The sequence below is a fragment of the Heteronotia binoei genome, chromosome 21 (assembly GCF_032191835.1).
Source record: "Heteronotia binoei isolate CCM8104 ecotype False Entrance Well chromosome 21, APGP_CSIRO_Hbin_v1, whole genome shotgun sequence".
Classification (NCBI taxonomy): Eukaryota; Metazoa; Chordata; class Lepidosauria; order Squamata; family Gekkonidae; genus Heteronotia; species Heteronotia binoei.
This window is the reverse complement of record NC_083243.1, coordinates 97,661,580-97,680,523: the sequence shown is the minus strand read 5'-3', so window position 1 is coordinate 97,680,523 and position 18,944 is coordinate 97,661,580. Positions and strand designations below refer to the sequence as shown.

General features: G+C 43.7%; 1 protein-coding gene across 2 annotated transcripts in view; it reads left to right on the top strand.

The window, feature by feature from the left end:
- The window catches only part of MAPK8IP1 (mitogen-activated protein kinase 8 interacting protein 1), a 131,504-nt gene that overhangs the window by 20,289 nt on the left and 92,271 nt on the right, over nt 1-18,944 (top strand). For both annotated transcript variants that reach the window (XM_060261069.1, XM_060261070.1), the window contains exon 2: nt 7,163-7,268. In XM_060261069.1, the coding sequence (XP_060117052.1) occupies nt 7,163-7,268 (106 nt within the window). The remainder of the gene's footprint in view (nt 1-7,162; nt 7,269-18,944) is intronic.

Here is an 18,944-nt window from a genome sequence, read left to right as displayed (position 1 = left end):
TGGGGGCAGGGGATCCCCCAGATTGGAGGCCCTCCCCCTGCTTCAGGTTCATCAGAAAGCGGGGGTGGGGGGAAGGGAAATGTCTGCTGGGAACTCTTATCGTTCCCTATGGAGACTTATTACCATAGGAAATAGTGGAGAATTGTTCCGTGGATATCTGGGGCTCTGGAGGGGCTGTCTTTTGAGGTAGAGGCACCAAATTTTCAGCATAGCATCCAGTGCCTCTCCCCAAAATACCTCCCACGTTTCAAAAGGATTGGACAAGGGGGCCCAATTCTATGAGCCCCAAAAGAAGGTGCCCCTATCCTTCATTATTTCTTATGGAAGGAAGGCATTTAAAAGGTGTGCAATCCCTTTTATATGTGAAGGCCAGAACTCCCTTTGGAGTTCAGTGATGCTTGTCACACCCTTGCTCCACCCCCAAAGTCTCCTGGCTCCACCCACAAAGTCCCCAGATATTTCTTGAATTGGACTTGGCAACCCTAGAAAGAAAGAGCACAATAAAATTTAGAGGAGCTCTGCTCCTGTGAGCTCCTGCCTAAAATGAGGCCTGCCTGTCACAATGATACTTCTCTCACTGCCACTCAGACCACTGTATGTGAAACAGGATTAAGTCAAATACTGGTGGATATTGGAAGGTTATGGATATGTAAAATGCTCCTTCCTGACTGTTGTGATCACTGTCCATTAGCATCCCATTGACTCAGGCAGATATTTCCATATAATAGGATGAATTTTATCAGAATTGATTATGATACCTGTTACCTCTCTGGAACAAGAGAGGGAATACACTAGTACTTTGGTGCAGTATTGAGCTCCCTAATGTTTTCTCCCCCTTCCTTTCTCCTCATTGCTCCCCAATGTGTATACACTTTGAGAGGTAGAGGCTACATGCCTCCTTCCACTTTGCTCATACACAGATGTCACTATTGCAGCCAAGCCGTGGATCCCTTCCCTTTTACCCTGATGACAATTATGTCTTTAGTGCTGGAAATCCCTGGCCCTAATGTCACTATGACAAAACAGCAAATTAAACAGTTGAGTAGGAGGAGAGAAAAGCAAGGGAGTACGCGAAGATTTTGCTTAGCTTCTTTTTCAACCATTATGTTATAAAGTATGTATCAGACAGCCACAGGTCAAACTGGCAACTCTCTTTTATTTCCCAGTGTATTGCTGAAACCCAGTAAGCTAAAGCAGAGGAGAATCTCCTCCCCTCCATGGATAATGATGATGAAGGAAGGATTCAGGTGGGATCTACTGTAAAAACAACAGCTTCTTTGCTGAGCCTAACTCTGTGCTTTGCTTCAGCTAGCAACTGTAATTGTTCTTTACAAAGACTTGCCCTTGACTGAAAGTCCCTTAGTGTTATCTACTGCTCTCCTACTAACCAATCTACTAAGGACTGGTGACTGGGTATCAGAGAGGCTGGAGAAAGCACTTTGGAAAGGTTTAAGAAGAATTAGTCTCTGTGCTGATGATGCATGGAGATAACTACTTATTCCCTGTCTTGCTTTACCTCTAATGTTTTTTCCTATGGGGAATACATGAGTTCCTAATGCTTACTTTGAGAATGCCGACAATGATGTGTGAGGATATTTTTATCCTTTTCCACATGTAGGAAAAATAAGGAATATAAAAAACCCTAATCATCCATTTAGATCCCTGGGCATCTGGGAACTACTGAGATCTAGCATAAAACTTGAACAAGGTGGCATTGGGAGAGTGAGGTTGCATGGCCCAAGTTTGCCTCTGGGCCATTCAGGGAAAGGTGAGAGACTTTCAATTAATAGAACCAGGTTTCCTGCATTATTAGCATGTTAAAGGGGAAACTACATAAAGGATGATCATAGTAGCCTTTATCATTCTCTGTTTGCATAGGCTGGTTAACCTTTCTGACAGAATCAATGGAAGTTTCCACCATGCAAAGCTGCTGCTCCTTTCATCTCACTAGATGAAACTTCACAGGGAGAGTGCTAGAGGTTCTATAATCAAAAGTCTTGCTTTAAGTGTGGACCTTTCCCCTTTTTTAAAAATGTGCATTTCTCAATGAGCCAGTATATTCTAGTTAGATAGCAGAGGAGTTGTGAAGGAGGTAACATTCTACCTTTCTCAAGGAAGGGCGCTGAATGCTCTTAACCATGAGGTGAGAATGTAGGAGATAAGTTGAGAGGAGTTTCCCAGTAGGCCTGAAAAGGAAGACTGGGAATGGGTGGGAGGCATTGTTTCCTCAGTGAAACTAAGGCCACCTCATGTATGATTATTGTGGGCACAAAGATTATTTCTGTGTAAGAAAAATATACCCCTTTATTTCTGTCTTGAGTGATTTACTCTGTATACATTCATGACTAACTGCACTTTTAGACGCCCAGAAGTTTTGTGTGAACAGGTTATGGACTATGAAGAATTAATTCCTCACAATCCAGGGAGCCTTGAGTGACAGGAAATGAGTCATTTTCATCCTGTCCATGGGGAGCCCAAGATGGTAAAAAGGGAACCGTCAAAACAGATTGCAGAGGTATTTAGCCCGGAATTCGTTTATCAGTGGACGGGACCTCCCTCACAGGAACTGACTGCTAGAGTTGGGATTGGGCTTTCTAAAGTGTGCCGTCTGCTGTCTGTTATACTTTTATTGGTTGTGACTCAGATAGAAAAAAGAGAAAGTGTTTGAGCCTGAGACACCCAGGTCTGGAATGTATTAAGACATACTATCCAGAAGCCGACATAGACCTGCCTATGGGCTGGTTTCTGTTATGCGGACTGGTAGCATTCTCTTACGTGCCAGGAGGTGCTCATGGGGGTCCTTGCACATTTGGCAGGCTCACCACATTGATTGTCCCCCGGATAGGGAACAAAACCCAGATAAAAGAATGCAGTCTGCAAAGGAATAGGCCTCGAAGGAGCCTGATCCTGGATGAGAATTGTGTTCCAGGGGTTGATTTGCTTGCAGATACTGAATATATGGCCTTAGCTGGTTCATTGTTTGGGCTGCCAGGCTTGGCAGCTGTGAATGGAATTAACATAAATGGGCTAGCATGCCTAGTGGTTAAAGGGATAAATGAGACATTAAAAGTCATAAGTGGTCTGTTGCTAGACCTCAAAGCCACAGAACGGGCCATACTTCAAAATCGAATGGCCATAGATTTCTTGCTCCTCAGAGCAAGTCAAGGCTGTGAGGAGTTTTCTGGAATGTGCTGTTTGAATTTGAGTGATCACTCACGATCTATAGAAGCACATGTGAAGAAGTTACAAGAGTTAACAGAAAAAGTCACCATCAGTGAAGGAATATTTGGGGACCTACCGGGAGGTATTAGGAATGGTTCTAGAGCCTGGGGTCAAAGGTAAAACTTGACCTCATGTATGTTTGCCTATGCATAATCTTGCTTGTATGCTTTTGCACCTGTATCCAATGCATACCTTTAATTATATCATGCTTGAAAACAATCACCAAAGGCCTCCCCCACGGGGGGAGAGAAAGAAGTGTACACAGAGAGAGACCTGAAGTTGATGGAAGTGGAGTGTAGATATCTCCCCTCCATTTTCAATCAAAAGGGGGAAGTTGTTGGACATAGATTCAGATTTGCATTAGAGCATGGACAGAGTGCCAAATAGAATTGCACTAATCTTGATCATTTGCACTAACCTGCCTTAACAAAGTATTATATATGTGTTCAAAGTATCATGTTTGCAGTGTTATATTTGCTGAACTCACTTTAAGAGTATTATAGGGCCTTTTCCCTGATTTTGGTTCCAACGTCCTAACCAAGAACAATGGGCTACTGTTAGATACAAGAGGAAGTCTCCCCTTTAGCAGGGACTCATTATCTTCATTTGGTTCTGTAAACATCTTTCGGTGGAAAGTAAGCTATCTTTCTACCTCCGGGAGTCACCAGGAGCCTATCTCTTGGAGAAAGTCAAATCTCCCTGCTACAGCAGGAGCTCTGCTCTTACTCATCCTGGAATTGGGCCAGGAGTCCTGTACTGGAGTTGCACAGGGAAGAGGGCGAAACCACAGATATGAAGTATAGGGAAGTGGGGCTTGGGGGTCCAGATTAGCGGGCCCCGCATGATATCTATTCATCTCTCGCTTCTAAGTTAGGATATGCGACTTATTTGACCAATTAATGTAATCAGAATGTCAAAGGCGAAGACCGGTGTAGCCACTGTGTAAGATGGCCTTTGTTTATAGAAAGGTATAAGATGTTGTGACTATGGGGAAGAATTTCAGGGAAGAACGGGGGAGAACGGGGTGTATGGTTTGTTTTCTCCTCCCCACATTAATGTGAAAAAAACAATAAAAGAGATCTGCACATCAACTCTTCTGCGCCTCTGTCATTTGGGAAGAAGGGGACTTCATCTATGTGGAACAGTGGGCAGAAGCAGTCTCCAGCCTTCCGCTGGAGTTAAAGGGCCCGCTGATCAGCTGTTTTGTGGGCCCTTTAACTCCTGGGGGGAGCTGGGAGCTGCTTTTGCTGCTGCTCCACTGGCTGTTTTAGTGGCGGGGAAGGGAAAGTGTGGCAACGAGAGTGACAGGGAGGGAAGAGAAGGGTCTTCTCTTCCTTCCCTGCTGCTCTTGCCACTGCCCTCCCTTCCCCGCCATTAAAATAGCATGTGCAGGCCCCAGCAGAAGCAGCCCCCAACCTTCCCGTGCCAGTTAAAGGGCCCTGACGATCAGCTGTTTCACTGGCCCTTTAACTATCACACTGGGGCTGCTTCTGCCCTCAGCTCCATGTGCTATTTTAATGGCGGGGAAGGAAGGGAGGATGGTGACAAGGAAAGCAGCAAGGAGAGGAGGGAAGGGAGGTTCTTCCTTGCCTGCCCCTCACCACCACACTCCCTTCCCTGCCATTAAAATAGGGCTGCAGGGCTGGAGGCAGAAGCAGCCCCAGCCCCTGTGCTAGTTAAAGGACTGGCAAAATCAACCAAAGCTCCCCCCCCCCCTCCAAGGAAGGAAAGGAAACTCCCTTCTGACAACTGTGGGAAACCCGGAGGTTGGCTATGTCTGAATCCCACTCTGAAAAAAAACCCCCACACCTACTTGCGAGTAGACCCGCACCTGCTACTCATGAGTAGGCAGCAGGCGTGGGGCTACTCACGAGTAGGCAGAAGATCCAGTGACGAGTGAGGCGGAGCTGTGCTGCCTAGTCAGAAGAGCTAGGGCTGGCCCTGCCTGTCACTCTCATCGCCACCCTCCCTTCCTGGGAGAGGAGGGTGTCGGAGAGGGAGAGCAACTAGAGGGAAGGTTGTGTGGGGCACTGGGGGGCATTAGTGCCCCCCCCCAAATGTAAATCCCCCCCAACCTTCCAAATCTTGGCTATGGCCCTGTTGCTGCTTGGGCAAACTGAACTGAATAGGAAGTCTTTTTATTAACAATACAAAACCAGATAGTAAAAAGTTAGGATTATTTTATATTGAGTAAATGGGCATAAACCACTCACAATGTGTCACATCAACTGTATGAAAAAAGTCATAGCATCGTGGTATCCAGTTATCCCATATCTAATGCAAAAAGATGTTATACTTCCTATTTTTATATTAAAATATATTTAAGTTTGTGATTATGGGTATTTGTTGTTTTAGTTAAAAGAAAGCTACAATATTGTACAAGCTATGTGATTTCAAGAAACACTGATTTGTGTTCAACAACAACAACAAAAAAGCAGCCAGTGGCCAGGCTGGTGGTTAGAATCTTTATTTCCTTGGGCATGCTCTGACCCATGGCCCTGTTGGCTCATCCTATGGGACAGCAGTAAAATGATCTATGCAGTTTTGGTTCTAGCCCGGAGATGTCCTGACTCCCAGGTCCTACCTACTTGTTGGCCCGGGGGGTGTGGGTGGGAGGATGAGGGGTACCACATGTTACGTATCCAGTGCAATGACATCATGTGGATGTGACATCATCATGCCAGGGTTGGCATGTGGTGACACCCCCGTATTTTGTGCAAAACTCTTTGGTTACCTTAGAGTTTTGCTCAAAATACCAGAGCACTGCTGTGCGATGCCCCGACATCATGATTTCACTTCTGTGTGATGCCATCATGCTGGAGACGTTAATCTGGGTGGTGGTTTGGGTTTCTCCCTGCTGGCCAGCTGGCCAGTGGCAGGCAGCAGCCCACAAATCAGGGGATCCCTCACTCCCACTTGGGGGCTGGCAACCCAAGATGAGCCACTTTAGAAACAGAAGTTGGGCCCTTTAATCTTCCACCCCTCTCAAAATGGCCTCCAGAGAATCTTGTTGTTGCCCAAGATGTTAGAAAAACTGAATACCACAATACAGAGGACTGACTGCCTATCATGTGAAAATAAAATTGTGAGCTAAAATTCATGCTGCTTTTATACTGTGATGGCCTTAGATAGATGGGTGGAAGGGCAGAGCCCTCCCTGATCGAAAAAGGAGGGACAAATATAGTTAAAGGAAACTACATCTCCATGTTTATTTCCGGTATGTTCTCTAAATTATCCCTTTCTTTAGCTGCTCTCTCTCTCTCTGCCTGAGTTTCAGCTATAGATTAGGGCTTGTCTTAGCCCAGCGGAGTTTTTGGTTGCTGCTTCCCTGCCTTGTATTGCATATGTGAGCAGTTAGATATCTGCTCCCACCTGTGTGAAAGATTCTAAGGGAACTTTTCTAGCCTTGAGTGGATCTTTAGTTTCTTATTTGAATAGATCTCAAAGAAGAGGGAGTTTGTCTTCTTGTACTGATTGTTACTTTTTATGGAGAAGGAACATGTAGTGTCTTTCCAGCAGAGAAGCCTCTATTTTGCATTGAGCCTCTATTTACCTTGGCAAATGCTTCTTTTTAGAGGATGATGTGCAACCTATCTCTTAATCCATTAGCTGGAAGCATGAATTTGCAAAATGACTCTCAGGTCATGTTTGTTCTCCTATTTTAAGATATGGAACCTGACACTATGTGCCAAACTCAGTAAGTTATAAAGGATCACAATGCGAAGAGGAGGATCTGGAAAGACTCAGATAATTGTCTCAGAATTGGAAATAAGTTTGCTTGAGGCTCCTCTTTTTACTATAATCTTTAATGCAGCTGTGCATGACACTTACTGTTCCCTCTTATACTTCCAGGCCCTGTGTTTATAGTATATTATCCCATGAATGTGCCCTTTTCTTGTTGGTTAGTCTCCAGTAACCACAGGGTCTTTGCCTTAACTAGGCTCACCCATGACATCAGCCTTGAAGAGTTTGAGGATGAAGATCTCTCTGAAATCACTGATGAGTGTGGAATCAGCCTGCACTGTAAGGACAGTTTGGCATCACGGGTAAGAACACTAATATTTCTTTAATTATTGCCTGTTGTTGTTGTTAGGATTGCACCCATCCAAAAAGGCCAGAATAGATTATATTGACTACAGTAGACCAATGGCAGCTTAGTGTTCACTTTACCAGGTTATTTTAGGTCTGGATACATCTAAATGTTTCCGCTGCAACTGTAACCTAAATAAGTTTGTCTCTATGATTTGTGGTCATTGGGGCCTGTGTCATCCTGAAGCAATGTTACTGCAATTCACTTTGTCTTGACTGAACTTGGGGCAGAGCACCTGGGCTAGAAGGTTGCACAGGTACTATTCCTTTTGACTGCTTAATAAGCAAAGCCAGGTGCAAGAAGCTTTAAAATGGGATATGTTTCCAGATGTAAACCAAGGAGGGTTGGTTTCACCCTATGTAGTGCCAAGACTTTCCTAAATGTCTGAGAGATCCAAGGACACAAAGTAATGACATCTTATATGGACAAAGAGGGAAAAGGAGGAGATTTGATAAGTGTAGGAGAATCCACATTGTCTTCAGATATGAAATATTAACCTCAGCTTTCTCACTAGTTGATAGAACATAAGGTCTTTATTATACTTAACACTGGATTATTTTAAAGGTTATTTGTTTTAAAGGGCCATCCTTCATTACTGAGCAAATCCCACAGAATAAAAGAGGTCCTGTATATACAAACCTAACATTCCCATTGAACATAAAGGGTGGTTTTTATTTTTAGTAGCTGGTTTCTAATATTACAGGTGCTGCCTGCACAGGAACTGGTTTACCTCTCTTGCAACGTTCTGGGAGACAGGCCTCCAAGACTTCCTGTCTCTCTAGGAGCGCACCCAGAATTGCTGGTTCTAGACCGGAGGGGAGGGGAAGGAGGAGGAGACTAGGCCAAAGTAGGCTTCCCAACCCCCCCCCCCCGCCCTGGCGGGGGACCCTCGATTTGATAATAAACAATTTTTTATTAGTAACATATGGTAGCAAAACTATATCTACATCTTATAAAGACTTAAAAAAGAGAAATTCTTCTACCCCATATCTTACTTTTCCCCCTCCCCTCCCCCATTACTTGACCCCCACCAGTGTTATTTACTTAAAAAAACCCAAATATTAAAGGTACCTTTAACTATTAAAAAACCAAAAATTATACTTTTGTTTTAAAGAAAGAAAAAAAATGAAAAACTTAATCATTATCAAAAATTGTCCAATGTCCTTTTATTTTCCACTCTTTTTCTACGTATCTTCTGAACTTCTTCCACTCCAACTTAAAAAGCTCCAAATCATAGTCTCTTAATTTTCTTGTTAATTTGTCCATTTCACTCCATGACATAACTTTTATAATCCAGTCCCATTTCTCTGGTATTTTTTCTTGCTTCCACAGCTGCGCATACAGTGTCCTAGCAGCTGAGAGCAAGTACCAGATTAAAGTTCTTTCTTCTTTTGGAAATTTTTCCATTTGTAATCCCAGCAGAAAAGTCTCTGCAACTTTGTTAAATTCATATCCCAAAATCTTAGAAATCTCTTGCTGAATCATTTGCCAAAACATTTTAGCTCTTTCACAAGTCCACCACATATGGTAGAAAGAACCTTCATGCTTTTTACATTTCCAACACCTGTCTGGCATCTTATTGTTCATCTTTGCTAATTTTTTTGGAGTCATGTACCATCTATACATCATCTTAAAACAATTTTCTTTAATACTTCGACATGTTGCGAGTTTCATAGAGCTCTTCCACAAATATTCCCAAGATTCCATCTTTATTTCTTTATTTACATTAATTGCCCATTTTATCATTTGAGATTTCACTACTTCATCTTCTATAGACCATTGTAAACGTAATTTGTATACTTTTGAAATTAATTTCTCATTATCTCCGAGCAGAACTCTTTCCATTTTGTTTGTTCTTTCCTTATTCCTTTGGTTTTAATATCTTTCTCCACCAAACTTTTTATTTGTTGCATTTGAAACCAATCATATTTGTAACTCAATTCTTCAGCAGTTTTCAGTTCTATTTTTCCACTTTGTATTTTTAAGAGCTGATTATATGATAGCCATTTTTCTTCGGCTGTTTTCGCCGTTATCTTTATCACTTCGGCTGGCACTATCCATAAAGGTCTCCTCTCATCACCATATTTCTTATACTTTATCCATGTATTTAATAGATTACTTCTTATATAATGGTGAGAGAAAAGACCATCCATCCTCTTTTTTCCATAATACAAGTATGCATGCCAGCCAAATTTATTTCCGTGGCCTTCCAACACTAAAAGTTTTTTATTTAGCAACGTTATCCATTCTTTCATCCATACTAAACAAACTGCTTCATGATACAATTTTAGATCTGGTAATTGGAATCCACCTCTCTCTTTTGCATCTGTCAAAATTTTCATTTTAATCCTTGGTTTCTTCCCAGCCCACACAAATTCTGAGATTTTCCTTCGCCATTTATCAAACTGTTTAGCGTCTTTCACAATAGGAATAGTTTGAAAAAAATACATTATCCTTGGTAGAATATTCATTTTTATTGCAGCTATTCTACCCAGCGATGACAAATTGAGCTTGTTCCATTTTAGCATATCTTCCTCCATTTTACGCCATAACTTCTCATAATTATTCTTAAACAAATCAATATTTTTCATTGTTATCTCCACCCCTAGGTACTTTACCTTGAAGGTGACTTCACAGCCCGTTAGTCTTTGTAATTCTTGTTGTCTATTCATCTGCATATTCTTGCACAGAATTTTAGATTTTTCTTTATTTATATAAAGTCCAGCCAACTCCCCAAACTCTTGTATTTTCGTTAACAACAAAGGTGTAACTTGTATGGGGTTTTCATTTATGAACATTATATCATCAGCAAATGCTCTATATTTGTAAGTACATCCTTTTATTTGTAATCCTTCTACGTCTTTTTCTTCTTGAATCTGCATCAATAAAATTTCAAGAGTCATTATAAACAACAATGGTGAAAGCGGGCAACCTTGTCTAGTACCTTTGTTAATTTTCATTTCATCTGTAAGATCTGCATTAACACACAACCTTGCCCTTTGTTCAGAATATATTGCTTTTATCATTCTTATAAAGCTTTGTCCTAGCTCCATCTTGTCCATTACTGCAAACATAAAGTCCCAGTTTAAGTTGTCAAATGCTTTCTCTGCATCCACAAAGAATAATGCTACTTCTTTTTCTGGATGTCTTTCATAATATTCTACAATATTTACAACAGTCCTAATATTGTCTCTTATTTGTCTTTTGGGAAGAAAACCAGCTTGATCTTCCTTGATAAAATTTATCAGATGTTGTTTAAGTCGTTCTGCCAGGATTCTTGTAAATATTTTATAGTCATTATTTAATAGCAAAATTGGTCTGTAATTTTTCACATTCGTGGCATGTCTATCCTCTTAAGGAATCAAAGAAATAACAGCTTCTTTCCTTTTATTTGGTACATTCCCTTTTATTCATCAACTTCTGCAATTTTGGTATTAATTCGTCCTTAAAAGTTTTGAAATATTTAGCTGTATATCCATCTGGCCCAGGAGCTTTCCATTTTTCATTGCGTTGATTGCTGCTTCAATTTCTATTTTTTCAATTGGGTAATTCAAAACTTTTCACATATTTTCCGTTAGGGGCTCAATTTTTAATTTTTGTAAATATTCATCTACCTTCTCTTTCTTTACTTCAACACCTTTAAACAGTTTGGCAAAGTACTTAAAAATTCTCTTTTTATTCCCTCTCTTGAGTAACCACTTCTCTTCCATCTATCACAATTCTGCTAATTATTTTATTTTCTCTCTTTTTCTTCAGTTGCCAAGCCAAATACTTTCCCATCTTGTTTGCCTCTTCAAACGATTTCTGCTGAAGTCTTTTCAGATTCCATTCCACTTCTTTAGTTAACAAATGTCTCAATTGAGTTTGTAATATTGAAATTTCCCTTAGAATTTTCTTTTTCCCTGGTCTTTTTCTCAGCTCCCCTTCTTTTTTCTTTATTTCATTTTGAATGTCCAATAATTGTTTGTTTTTTTGTTTAAAGTGATCAACACCCCTCTCATTACTGCTTTATAAGCATCCCAGACCATCTGAAAATCTATATCTTCTTTATCATTCACTTGGAAAAAAGCCTTAGTTTCTTTTTCTAGAAATGTCACTGTTTCTTTATTCTGTAGCAAATCTTCATTCAATCTCCATCTCCTCAATTTCTTGGACAATTTTGTAATTCAGGGGACCCTCAATTTGCAGCCTCCTCCCCCGCTCTCCAAAAATCCGGAAGCGGGGGAGGGGAGAAGAACATGCGTGCAGGCATCATGTAGTTGGAGAGCTCCTGATCCGTTTGTAAAATGTGTGCCTTTAAGGCTGCGCAGGAAACAGGAAGGGCTTCATTGGAAAGGGTCAGTAATAGTTTCCATGGAGAACGGCCCCTCCCTTTTTTTTGCTTTCGTTTTCACAGCAAGTAGAGTTGTGCAGGAAGAAGATCTAGTAAGTATTTGTGTTTGTGAGAGAGAGAGAGAGGGGACAGGGGATTCCCTGGTTTGGAGGCCCTCCCCCCTTTAGAAAGTGTGTGGGGGGGAAGGAAATGTCTACTGGGCACTCTATTATTCCCTATGGAGAACGATTCCCATAGGGAATAATAGGAAATTGATCCATGGGTATTGGGGGCTCTGGGGGGGCTGTTTTTTGATGTAGAGGCACCAAAATTTTAGTATAGCATCTAGTGCCTCTCCCCAAAATACCCCCCAAGTTTCAAAATGATTGGACCAGAGGGCCCAATTCTATGAGCCCCAAAAGATGGTGCCCCTATCCTTAATTATTTCCTATGGAAGAAAGGCATTTTAAAAGGTGTGCTGTCCCTTTAAATGTGATGGCCAGAACTCCCTTGGAGTTCAATTATGCTTGTCACATCCTTGTTCCTGGCTCCACCCCCAATGTCTCCTGGCTCCACCCCCAAAGTCCCCAGATTTTTCTTTAATTGGACTTGGCAACCCTAGGCCAAAGCCTGCCGCCAGTTTGCAACTCCCAGTGAAAGACCAGCCAAAATAGTGTTTCTCCACAGGATGAATAGTGACTCCCTGGAGCCATGTAAGGTTGAGAAAATGGGGGGGCGGGGAGGTGTAAATCCCAGCATAACTAGGTAGGGTTGCCAAGTCCCATTTTTAAAATATCTGGGGACTTTGGGGGTGGAGCCAGGAGACACTGGGGTGGAGCTAGGGGGAGGGGGGGAAACGGCGCCGGGGAGCGTCGCTGCGCTGCCGTGGCTGCTCCTCCGAGATGGGCTCAGGCTGGGCCCATCTTGGAGGAGCAGCTGCCGGGGGGGGCGTTGCGACGGCGTCCCGCGCTCCGCCTCTGCATTGGAATGGGGGGGTGGAGGCGGGCCAGGAGCGTGGCGAGCCGCGAGTCCGGGTCCTAGAGGGGCCCGGATTCGCGGCTCGCCATGCTCCTGGCCTGCCTCCACCCTCCCCTTCTCTGCTTTGGCTGCTCCTCCGAGATGGGCTCAGCCTGGGCCCATCTCGGAGGAGCAGCTGCCGGGGGGGGCGGCGCAGCAGTGTCGCGCGCTCCGCTCAGCCTCTGGGTTGGAATGGGGGGGGTGGAGGCGGGCCAGGAGCGTGGCAAGCCGCGAGTCCGGGTCCCAGAGGGGCCCGGATTCGCGGCTCGCCATGCTCCTGGCCCGCCTCCACCCTCCCCTTCTCTGCTTTGGCTGCTCCTCCGAGATGGGCTCAGCCTGGGCCCATCTCGGAGGAGCAGCTGCGGGGAGGGAGGGGGCGGCAGCAGCGCGGCAGCGTCGCCCGCTCTGGGATGGGGTGCCCGCCGTTTCTCCCCCTCCCCCCCGCTTCTGTTTTTGGGGGGAGCGGGGGAAGAGGGTGGAAAACCTGGCATCCCCTGCCAGAGCGGGAGGGTTGGGAAGGCTATAACTAGGGTTGCCAGCAGGCCTGAAGAAAAATATTCTGTTCATTTAACAGAGATTTAATGGGTAGAAATGGGCTGCTGAAACATTTCATAGCATGGAGGTAAATACACTGCCTGGTAAATAACTTCCTGTTAAGCCTCTATTAAAGTTATCTGCTAGGACCCCAAGAGCTTTTCCCCACTCAGTCTCAGCAAATTCAGACTTTATTAGCATATGATACTTGCAGTTGGGATTTTTTGTCCAAATGTGCATCACCTTTCCTTACACTTACCAACACTGAATTTCGTTTGCCACATGATTGTTGCCCACTCAACCAATCTGTGCAGATCTTCCTAGAACTCTTCAGTGTCATCCTTGGTTTCACCATCCAGCATAATTGTTTGCATCTGCAGACTTAGCTGCTACCCTAGTTCCAGATCATTTATGAACAAATCAAATAGTACTGGCCAATATTCCCTCTAAGCTGTGGAGCGAGCAAATTTTTTTGTGAGCAAAAATTCTACTTTGTGAGCTACTGGCATTAAAGTAGTGAGCTACTGCAGGAGGTGGTGGCGGCTACAAGCATAGCCAGCTTCAAGAGGGGATTGGATAAAAATATGGAGCAGAGGTCCATCAGTGGCTATTAGCCACAGTGTGTGTGTGTGTATAAATTTTTTTTTTTGGCCATTGTGTGACACCGTGTTGGACTGGATGGGCCATTGGCCTGATCCAATATGGCTTCTCTTATGTTCTTATTAGTTTGCTCTGGGATCATTTTTCCTGATCATTTTCACACAAAAATGTGTGAGCCAGAGGCTAAAAAACTGCGAGCTAGCTCACCCTAACTCAGCTTAGAAGGAACAATGGTACTGGCCCCAATACTGATCCTTGTGGGACCCCACTACTTACTTCCCTCCATTGGGAGAACTGTCAATTTATTCCTACTCTTTGCTTCCTGTCATTTAATCAATTTTAATCCATAAAGAATCCCATCCTCTTATCCCATGACTGCTAAGTTTACTCAGGAGTCTCTGGTGAGGTAACTTTTCAAAAACCTTTTGAAAGTCCAAGTATATAATGTTTATGAGGTCAACATTGTCTACCTGCTTGTTCACTTTCTCAGAGAAAACTGACCATGGATGAATGTCTCTGTGATTCACAATCAACATGGTCTAGTAGCCAGCATGGTGAATAGTGATTAAGAGTGGCAGACTTTAATCTGGAGAACCAGGTTTGATTCTACGCTCCTCTACATGAAGCCTGCTGTGTGATTCTGTGCCAGTTATAGTTCTCTCAGAAGTTTTTGAGCCCCACCTACCTTAGAAGGTGACTGTTGTGGGGAGAAGAGGGGAAGGTGGTTGTAAACTGCTTTGAGACACTGTAGGGCAAAGAAAAGCAGGGTATACAAACCAACTCTTCTTCTACATCATGTATAAGTTCTGTAAGAACTCTCCGGTGTATGCCATCAGGATCTGGAGACATACAGGTTTTTAATTTCCCCAATAAGTCTAGAACTTTATCTCTCATCACCTCAATTTGGCTCAGTTCTTCCAACATACTTCCTGAAATAATGGGTGTGGCATGGGTACATAACATGCACTTTCCCACAGTGAACACAGAAGCAAAATATTCATTGAGCTTCTTTGCCATCTTTCCATCTTCCTTTAGTAATCCCTTTATTCCTTAGTCATCCAAAGGCCCAACAGCTTCCTTGACTGGTTTCCTGACTCCAGATATATTTAAAGAATATGTTTTGTTTGTCTTAATGCTTTTAGCAAGATGCTTCTGAAATACTCTTTCTGCATGCCTTACTATTGACTTACATTTCTTTTGCCAGAGCCTGTGGTCTCGTCTGTTAAATTCATTGAGGCACACCTTCCACTTTTCAAAAAAAGCCTTTTTACTTTGTATAGCTTCTTTAACTTGGGAAATTCATTTTATCTGGGCTTCAATTAGTGTAGTTTTAAATTGCTTCCAAGCATCCTCTAGGCTAGGGGTGCCAAACATACAGCCCGTGGGCTGTATCCATTCCCTGCAGGGCCCTAATCTGGTTTGCAGAGCAACTGTCTGCTGCTTCCTACTTCCTGTTTCTTGCATCACAGCTCCTTTTGCGCAATCTCTATTTCCTCCTTTGCAGAGGAGAGAAAGAAAGACTTGGCTGAGGGCTCCTCCTTCTCCTCTAGAGTTGCCAGGTCCAACTCAGAAAATATCTGGGGACTTTGGGGATGGAGCTGGAAGACTTAGGGAATAGAGCCAGGAGACCTTCCCAGTCCCTAAAATAAATAAATAAAAATACAGCAGTGCAGTTCCCCTGAATACAGTCTTCATTTCCTCGGCTCCCAGCAGCTAAACTTCCACTAAATGAAAGTGAACATACACAATCTCACAGAGCAGCCAAAATAACCACAGGTAGCAAGCACACACTTTAGTGATCACTGGGGCAATTTACTCACATTGCTGAATATAACCATCTGATGTATTTCAACCAACTTATTCAGACTAATAGAAAATGAAAGAACAGCCTTTTTCCTCCAAACGGAGGGACTGAGAGCAATGTGGCTCTGTCTTCTCACCCCCCCCCTGCAGCTTTCCTGCCAAGATTTAAAGGCACACACACATTCAGAAACACAAAGAGTTGCAAGCCTTTTTAAACCTGCTGAGGCTTGAAAGCACATGGTGGCTGTTGGGGTGGGGTTTCCCTCCACTAGCCAGGTGGCTGGTGGCAGGGAGGAGCCTGAAAAACCGAGGGATTCTCCCACCCAGACCTGGGCACTGGCAAACCTATCATTCTCTGGGGAGGGAGGGGGAGGGAAAGAGCCAGTGAAAGAGAGAGAAAAATGGCATCCTGTGACAGCAGGCCAAGTACATTTTATTCAGGTATATGCTTTTGTGTGCAAGCACACTTCTTCAGAGAGAGAGAGGGAGGAGGGGGAAATGGAGTCCCCTGTTTAAGACCAACAATGTTTGTTCCTGGTATAAGTTTTGTATGCAAGCACACTTTTTCTTCAGAGAGAGAGAGAAAGGGGGAGATGAAGGGAAAGAGCCAGAGAGAGCAAGTGGGGGTGCATGGGGAGTCCCTGCCCTGTTTAAAACCAACAACATTTTATTCCAGGTATAAGCTTTTGTGTGCCTGCACACTTCTTCGGACACAGGAGAGAGGTAAAGAGCCAGAGAGAACAAGCCAGAGAGACAGAGTCCCTTTTCCGTTTCTTACAGATAGATGGGAAGAAACCTAACACCACAGCTTGCGTTCTTTATTAGTGGAAGGTAGCAAGAGTCCAGCAGCATCTTAATGACTAACAATATTTGTGGCAGGGCATGAGCTTTCAGCAGTCACTGATAACTTCTTCAGATACAACTAGATTAGAATGTGAGTTCATCTGTCCTTTGAGAGTGAAGTGATTTCATATGCCAAATGACAATAGCAGACATTGGTAATGCAAGAAGAAACCTAGGTTTCAGTTCAGTCCATGAGGATGCATTGCCTTCAGCTTCATTATCAATTGCAATTCAGCAGTTTCTCTAATCTCTCCTTGAAATTCCTTTGTTGTAAGAGAACTACTACTCTTATGTCAGCAATTGAATGTCCTGGAAGGTTAAAATCCCCCCCTCCCATTTTTAAATCTATTTATTTATTTAGTGAACTTATATTCCACCCTTTCCCATAACGGGCTCAGGGCAGATCACAGCATAGGTTAAACAATAAAAACCATACATACATATTTATTGCACACAGACCATGTGGTCATAAGCAAATGGCAATGAAATAAAAAATTCATCAGTAATATACATTTTACAGAATTTACAAAATAAACGTTTAGAATCAGCAAAATGCACAACATAAAACATCATTTCCCATTTTCTTGAAATCCTCCTCTTGTCTCGTAAATCTAAACACTCCCAGAAGAAATTTTACAACTGAAACTGTGATGGTTAGATCAAAGCCACCAAGCAAACGGAGCTTATTTGCCACAGGCAGATCAATATCAGAAATCAATGGGTCGACAAACTGTTTTTTTAAGCAGTTATACCTTTGTCAAACAAAAAACACATGTTCTACAGTTTCAACAGAGCTGGATCCACAACCACATAATCTCTCAGAATAGGGCTTTCTCATGTAGCACCCACTAAGAACGGGAGTAGGGAGCACATTAAACCTGGCTAAAAAGAAGGCACTTCTGTAGGCTGGTATGGTCAGAAAATCTATATAGGGACAATAGGACTCGGAATATGTAAAACCAAAGAAGGCAGGAGAGCACATGCGATGGGCACGGATAATAGTGCTGTTTAAGTCCCACTGAAACAGTTTCTTTTTTTCAAATCAACCAACAAATCAAATTTAACACAATACAATAAAACCAAACAGCAGAACGATAAAACTAAAGAAGGTGCATCACTGGTGGAAAGAACACATTTCACAGAGTACAGTTTTTGGCCCAAGAAGAAGTGATGGTGTTAAAATCAGATTCAGCACCTCAACAAGGCTATAAAGCAGGGGTGGCCAATGGTAGCTCTCCAGATGTTTTTTGCCTACAACTCCCATCAGCCCCAGCCAGCATGGCCAATGGCTGAGGCTGATGGGAGTTGCAGGCAAAAAACATCTGGAGAGCTACTGTGGGCTACCTCTGCTATAAAGCCTGATGTCACAACAAGGGAGGCCGATTGATGGAATAGTTGGTGGAATAGGATGCCCACTGCCTCAACCAAAAGCCCCGTGGAACAGCCCCATCTTACAGGCCCTACAAAATGGCAGTAGCTCAGGTAGGGTCCAGATCTCCATAGGGAGCTGATTCCACCAGGCAGGGGCCAGAGCCGAAAAAGCCCTGGCCCTGGTTGAGGCGAGACAGACGTCCTTCAGGCCAGGGGTGATCAGGAGGTGCTGCGTAGCAGACCGCAACACCCTCCGGGGCATATATGGGGAGAGGCGGTCCCTCAAGAATGTCAGACCCAGACCATGTAAGGCTTTAAATGCTAGTACCAGAATCTTGAAGTGGATCTGGTACTCAGTAGCCAGTGCAATTGGTGCAGAACCGGCCGAAGGCTTGCCCATAACAGCAATGCAGTTAACAGCTGTTCTGCCGTGTTTTGCACTAGCTGGAGTTGCCGGATCAGCCCCAAGGGCAAGCCTATGTAGAGCGAGTTCTAGAAGTGACCATTGCATGGATCATTGTAGCTAAATCCTGGGGGGATAGATAGGGCGCCAGCTGTCTGACCTGCCGAAGATGATAGAAGGCAGATCGAGCAACTGCTTGGACCTGGACCTCCATGGTGAGGCATCCAGTATCACTCCCAGACTCTTCACCTTCTGAGCCGGTACAAGAAAAGCACTGTCCAGGGTTGGGAGTCAGGGCCCTGGCTCCAATCCCCCTCGGTTCAGGTACAGGACCTCCGTCTTAGCTGGATTGAGCTTCAGCCAGCTTTGTCGCAACCATCCAGCCACAGCTAAAGCCCTAGTCAGATGATTTGGGGTGGAATCTGATTGGACATCCATCAAAAGATAGAGCTGTGTCATCTGCATATTGGTGACAACCCAGTCCAAAACCGTGAGCAATCTGGGCAAGGGGGCACATATAGATGTTGAACATCATTGGTGAGAGAATAGCTCCCTGCGGCACACCACATTCAAGTGGGTGGTGCATGGAGACCTGCTTGCCAAGAGCCACTCTTTGTCCCCAACCATGGAGAAAGGAGGAAAACCACTGTAAGGCAACCCCCTAAACTCCAATGTCGGCAAGGCGGTGGGTCATTAGATCATAATCGACCATGTCAAACGCTGCTGAAAGATTTAACAGTAACAGCAGT